We start from the raw sequence: 6945 nt of genomic DNA on the forward strand, positions 1-6945 counted from the left end.
TTCGGACATCTTGTATACGTCATGTACGTATACTTGCCAATCAAGACGCTCGTTGCTGCAACATGCAAGAACGTGGTGACATGGAAGTCGTTTAACCTGGAAATGACCACAATCGCAATGTCATTGCACAAGATTAATAGTGTATATAAAACTGTCTCAAATTTCATGAACCTCAACCATCTCATTGCGCCTGTCGAACCGGTTGACAACTATATTTCCTGCACATCAAAAACTTTCTTAAACTTGTTGAATGGCGAATTCCGAATACGTGAATTCTTCGCAAACACACTCATGAGCCTCGACACTCTTCCGAGTAAACAATTTGTTTATGCCTCACCCCGCTCTTTAAGCCTTTGGTAGATTTTGTTGTACTTCTACTCCGTCCTAGAATAGCCAATAAAACAAACCGTTTTATCATAAACAGACACCATAAATGACTAAGAATAAAGTCATAATAGCAAATTCAGATACCTATGTTAACCACAAGTTTATGTAAGTAGGGAACCTTGAATTTTCTTAAGAAGTTAGATCCAATGTGTTTGAAGTAGAACATGTGCCACGCTCTTGGCAATTCCCATGGACCATTACTATGAGCCACTGCTGCCTCGATGGAGTTATGGCAGTCAGAAATAATGCCCACGCCATCTCGGGTAATAACATATCTTCATATATTAGTGAGGAAAAATTTCCATGCATCTGCTGTCTCATCCTCTATGATCACAAAAGCAATCGGCACAATGTTTTGGTTCCCGTCTTGTACAGCTGTAACTAAAAGTGCATATTTATATTTTCTATAAAAGTGTGTACTATCCACCTGGCATGAAGGTGGTCATTGCTTTTAACCACGTTGACAGAGTCTGATAAAAAACTTTCCAATTACCAAAAATTTTTGCAACAGACTTTTGCCACCAAGCCTTTTAGTAACTTACAGTGTAGTTGAACCTAGATTAAACTTTTTCAATAATAGATTTCACCTTTATCGATGGATTTGCTTCAATCAACGACCTGATAATATCTGCAATCATGTCTGAGTCTAACTTGGCATGATCATGTGAAATCATCCCTATGGTGCACGTGCGTTTGTCATTGTAACTCCTGATCTCCCAATAACTTTTCTTTCGAATCAAGGTAGCTCGGATAAGCCAATCACATCATGTACCATACTATTTGCATTTTGCGTAGAATGTTTACAGCTTTGACTCATACACAGTGTAATCAACTCCTTTAACGATAGTGTAGCTTTTGATTATAGAGATCACCGACTCTCTAGAACAAAATTCTATTTCGATACTAAACTCACCATCTTCTACCACATCATTGCCTTCACCTATCAAATGCAAACCACCATTAGTCGGTCAAGGCTGAATGAAGAAACAGTAATGGTAACTTTAATTAATAAACATAACGTAAACATATTTGCATACTAAAAAAACTCCAAAGCATACATGGCTGCGAGATCCAGAGTTCGCATAAAAGATAGAACACCTAAGGGGTGCAAGTTGACAATTGCAGTTGCTTCATTTTGCACCGCTGGATTGCCTGCCTCGTATTTGTCATAGTTTTCATCATCGATTTCGTAGTTGGCTTCGAATTCGTCTTACTGTTGTTGTTATCTTTAACCCAATCTATATTCCCGAGTTCATCCATATTCACCTCATCACCAACCGCATCCAGTCCCAAATGTTGTTCAAACTCAACATACAACTCTATCATCGGCATTTGAAATATGGTTTGTTGATGAATATAGAACATCTCCTGCATACATGCATCGTCAGTGATGGACATTATTTGAAATTGTATTAGCCCACCAAATATTTGTATAGGATTTCTGTATAAAATATTGCTCACCCTTTTCGAAATGTGACTTTGTATATTCTCACAAAGACCATTTTGCAACTCTGCAAAACTGATAGTGCATGGAATAGCAAAAGAAACCAGATATTCACAAATAAAAGTCACTCCCTCACTTGTGTTTGGTAAGATCTCACCGTTATAATGCACTTGCAAATTTGCAATACCTTCCATAGTCTCAACCTCACCTCACCACATCAAAAATTATTTGACACTACTAATTGTCACACAAAAAAATCCACAAGTATGAAAGAGAGATGAATGACAATGGTATTTATAGGCAACGCTCTCGAATTAAAATATTTTATTTAAGTAAAACACAGCCTACACTTTATAAAATGCAACTTGTGTTTTGCAGGTTTTACGGAAAAAAAAATTGAAAAAACAAAACACAACCTGCGTTTTATGTTTTCAAAACGGAAAAAAATGAGCGTTTTGCTTTTGCAAATTTAAAAATATTTTTTTTAAAACAAAATGCAACTTGCAAAAAAGCTAATCGTAGGTTACATTTTGTATCGGTATCATAATAGTGTAAATACTTTATAAACATCCATCTTATTGTATAAGACAAATATTTTTTTTATATGCAAAAAAAAGTCTAATTTTGTCAAACAGATAATATCTTTTATGGGCATTAGATTAATTTCAATTTTTTATAATTAGTTTTATCGGTATTTGAATTATGATAATAAAAAATAACTATTTATTTAAAATTAAAATATATAAAAATATTGGAGGAAGATCAAATAGAAAACGATCAAACTAAAATGCCGCGAATCACGTGTGTTGTGTTTGGAAAGTTAAAGCTCTGATGGCAACTAATGCTTTTTGTTGAGCAACAAGAAGCTAAGAAAGAAGGAGCCATACTTGTGTAGGTGAACCCTAGGAAACCGCAAAAGTCGTCACAGCAACAACAATCGCATGAAGAACAAGTGCACACAATCAGTGAAGACCTTTAATGGTAATGGCAACAGAGAAAAAGGGTTTTATTTCTGAATGATGACGTAGACTCTCAAATTTTGACAATAGTCAATACTAATAGTGATTATAAAGGCAATTTAGGAATTTAACTTTCAATTGGATAATTAGGATTCACAATAGGGAATTGAGCCAGAAATTTTACTAGCTAAAATTTGTTTTAAAAATATCATACAACAAGTAATTAAATAATTGCGAGCTTTTATCTTATTATGATGGTAGAGTCTTCGAAGCTTATAAAATTTTCATTTAATTTATCTAAAAATAAAAATAAAATAAAGTAGAGTTTATTTTTTTTATTTTTAAATCCTAGGAATAAATATTAGACACCATTATTAAAAAACAACTTAGTTTAAGTTTAGTTATTTTTATAACACTTACTATATTTTGGGGGGATTTTTTGTGATTCACATATTTCAAGCGAGTGATATGATTTTCCGATACATTAGGTAGTAATTTATCCAATAAAAAATTATAAAAACTTTCACTTAACATGCTTTGACTTGTTCAACGAAAATTTTAAACTTGTCTCCCGAGAATCCATGACCCTCCTTTGGTTTCGTGTGAGGCCCTATTGTAATATCTCAATAGCAAAATCCTACACACACATACATGTAGGGGTCACAAGAGTAAAGGAGAAACGAAAAAGTAGCGCATGAAAAAATGACCAGACAGAAATTCGCATCCACGTTCCATAGCAGCCAATACGTTCCGAAACATCAAATTTCAGCAAAAAGTAATGGCCGTAGCTCCGGCAATAACCGGCCTCCGGCCAACTCTCCTCTTCTACTATATGTTCACCACCGTAGTCATCCACGTCGCAGTGACATTTTCCATGTCAGAAGCTGAAGCTTTGCTGACCCTCAAAAACTCATTCTCCAATGCCCAAGCGTTGGGTAGTTGGGTGGCTAACTCTGTTCCATGCTCTAAAGACCATCAATGGGATGGTGTTGTCTGCGTCAACGGATTAGTCTCAGGCATAATCACTAAAACCTCGATTTAACTCTTAAAATCTTCCAATATTATAACTTTAAATAAGTCAATGCATTTTATAAAATTTGTATTAAGTCAATCAATTTAGATTTAAACTATTTAAATCTTGTTCCGATTTCATATTTTATGTCCTTAAGGATTTCTCTACCAATTCTCAGGGCTTCGTCTTGGAGGAATGGGGCTATTGGGTGAAATAGACGTTGATACATTGCTCGAACTCAAGAATCTCAGAACCATTAGCCTTGTGAACAACTCTTTCTCAGGTTCAATTCCGCAGCTCAACAGAATAGGATTCTTGAAGGCCATGTATTTGTCAGGAAACAAATTCTCTGGGAATATTCCCACAGATTATTTTCAGAGAATGAGGTCTCTGAAGAAATTGTGGCTTTCTAACAACGAATTCACAGGTCAAATCCCAGCATCATTAGCCGAGATCCCTCAGCTTGTTGAGTTGCATCTGGAGAATAATCAGTTTAGTGGAAACATCCCAAATCTTGCGAATCCTTCATTGGTGGACCTCGATTTGTCATATAACAAATTGGAAGGTGAAGTTCCACAGGCTCTGTCGAAGTTCGATGAGAGTTCTTTCGCAGGAAATGATGGTATTTGTGGCAAAACGATTGGGAAGCCATGTGAGAAGCTTCCAGAAGAGACGGTTATTCCCCTACCTGTGACGAATGGGAGCTGGAACAACAAACTGCAGATTGCTGGCTTTGCCTTAACGAGCTTGTTGCTTGTGGCGCTTATTGTTTTCTTCATTGTCCGGTCGAAGCGGAATAAGGACAATGAGGAGTTTGGCAGGTTTGGAAACAACGGTAGTATTGCTGGAGAGTCCGTGGAGGTTCAGGTGAGTCAGCCGGTGAAAAGAGAAGGGGTACCAGCTGTGACGACGGTAGTTAGCAGAAAAGGATCAAGTAAGAGGGGATCTTGTCATGGAGGAAGCAAGGGGGTAGGGGAGCTTGTGGTTGTGAATGATGAGAAGGGGGTTTTTGGGTTGTCAGATTTGATGAAGGCGGCGGCGGAAGTGCTAGGAAATGGTGGGCTTGGGTCTTGTTATAAGGCTGTGATGTCTAATGGGGTGGCGGTGGTGGTGAAGAGGACAAGGGAGATGAATGCGTTGGAGAAAAAAAGTTTTGATACTGAGATTTGTAGGCTTGGGAGGCTAAAACATTTGAATATCTTGACCCCTTTGGCTTACCATTTCAGAAAGGATGAGAAACTAATTATGTCCGAGTATGTCCCTGGGAGCAGTCTATTGTTTTTGCTTCATGGTAACACTTCATACCTAGCTCATAATTTCTATTGTGATTTTACTATTGAATATGTTAGTTGTATAAAATAGTTTGCAATTAATTTAATGTATTATGGACATAAATTTTGTAACAAGAGTAAAATTTTTATAATTTTGATGGAGAGATAATTTAGATCAAGGATTTGAAAAATAAGATAGATAAATATGTGAAGAAATTTTTTGTATCGTGTATTATTAGTTAGTATTCTAAATCTTAAATATCTTTATAATTAGTACAAGAAAAATTAGTCGCACAAAAATGAAAATCACAATTTGTGTTTGATAGCATGGATAATTACAACGATAGACAAAAAGAGGAGTGAAAGAAATTCCCTAACCATTGCAGGAAATAAGTAACTAAAAGTGATCCTTAATTAGACGGACAAAAACCTACCCTATGTTGGGGTTATCTTGGTATATAAATATTATTTCTAAGTTTTATATTTCTTATAGGTGACAGGGGACCATCTCATGCTGAATTGGATTGGCCAGCACGTTTAAAGATTGTAAGGGGAATCGCTGAAGGGATGCGTTATCTTCACACAGAACTAGCTTCTTCTAATGTACCCCATGGCAATCTCAAGTCTAGCAATGTTTTATTAGGACCAGATTACCAGCCAATGCTTGTAGATTATGGATTTAGCCAAATGGTTAATCCTTCTACTGCAACACAAGCTCTTTTTGCTTATAAGGCTCCAGAAGCCGCACGAGGCCAAGTTTCGCATAAAAGTGACGTGTATTGTCTTGGAGTTGTTATACTCGAGATCCTCACCGGAAAATTCCCTTCTCAATATCTTAGTAACAAGAAGGGCGGAACCGACATAGTCGAATGGGTTACGTCAGCAATTTCTGAGGGAAGGGAGTCAGAGTTGCTTGATCCTCAGATTGCAAACAACAAAATTTCAATAGGCCAAATGGTCCAACTTCTTCATGTAGGTGCTGCTTGCACAGAAAGTAACCCCAAACAACGAATCGATATCAAGGAGGCCATAACAAGAATAGAAGAGGTAGCAAGGCAGAGTGGAACAACAGAGGTCGTAACATCTCTCAAAGATGGCTTTGCAGATTCCAATATGTCATGGAATCAAGGACAAGGTGAGGAATATCAGAAGAGACATATGGATGGTTCAGAAAGCTTTGGAAGCCAAGACTATTATGAATTTGGCTCCTTCTCCTCATATAATACAACAGCCTAAGTAACTAAAAATAAAAAATTTATATATCTAAAATTCATGTTGATTTATTATTGAGTGAATTTTATAAATTATATTATATGTACATAAAATATCACCTAGTAGTTAGTTATTTATATTGAATATGTATTGAAATATAAAACATAAGAAGTGTAAATATATATAAACATATAGTTGTTAATTTAATGACTAATATTTTATGTGCAGGGCATTTTTAGTATCTTATTTCCCCATATTTATCCTATATATACTTTCTCTTTGAATTCAAGCTTTTGTAGATTAGGGACATGCTTAAGTTTTATATGTAACAAGTTTAATTATTTGTAACCATAGGACTATAGGATAAAGCTATATACGTAAACTGCTTTAAAATCGTTTTTGGAGCTCTCTAAAATGGTGAAAGTATTCTTAAAAGACCAAGATCGATAATGAAATTGGTAATAATTTTGGAGCTCTTTCATAAATATGGGTTTTAATCGTAAGAACCCAATTCAGTCACCACTTGCACTAGAAAATTGAGTTTTTGTCCTTCAATGACGTCAACAATAAGGACAACATTATTGGTGAAGATTAAGAATAAACATGTCAACAATCAAATATTATTGCCAAAATTCAGCGTTCCCATACAAAGAATCAAAT

General features: G+C 35.8%; 1 protein-coding gene across 1 annotated transcript; it reads left to right on the forward strand.

Moving 5' to 3' along the window:
* The first annotated feature begins 2832 nt into the window (after nucleotides 1-2832).
* On the forward strand, nucleotides 2833-6526 carry LOC112708922 (pollen receptor-like kinase 3). Its single transcript, XM_072202587.1, has 3 exons — nucleotides 2833-3806; nucleotides 3981-5093; nucleotides 5567-6526. Exons 1-3 carry the CDS (start codon nucleotides 3569-3571, stop codon nucleotides 6307-6309), a joined length of 2094 nt encoding a protein of 697 aa, XP_072058688.1. The 5' UTR covers nucleotides 2833-3568; the 3' UTR covers nucleotides 6310-6526.
* The last annotated feature ends 419 nt before the right edge of the window (nucleotides 6527-6945 follow it).

Source organism: Arachis hypogaea, chromosome 9, assembly GCF_003086295.3.
Source record: "Arachis hypogaea cultivar Tifrunner chromosome 9, arahy.Tifrunner.gnm2.J5K5, whole genome shotgun sequence".
In the NCBI taxonomy this organism is placed as follows: domain Eukaryota; kingdom Viridiplantae; phylum Streptophyta; class Magnoliopsida; order Fabales; family Fabaceae; genus Arachis; species Arachis hypogaea.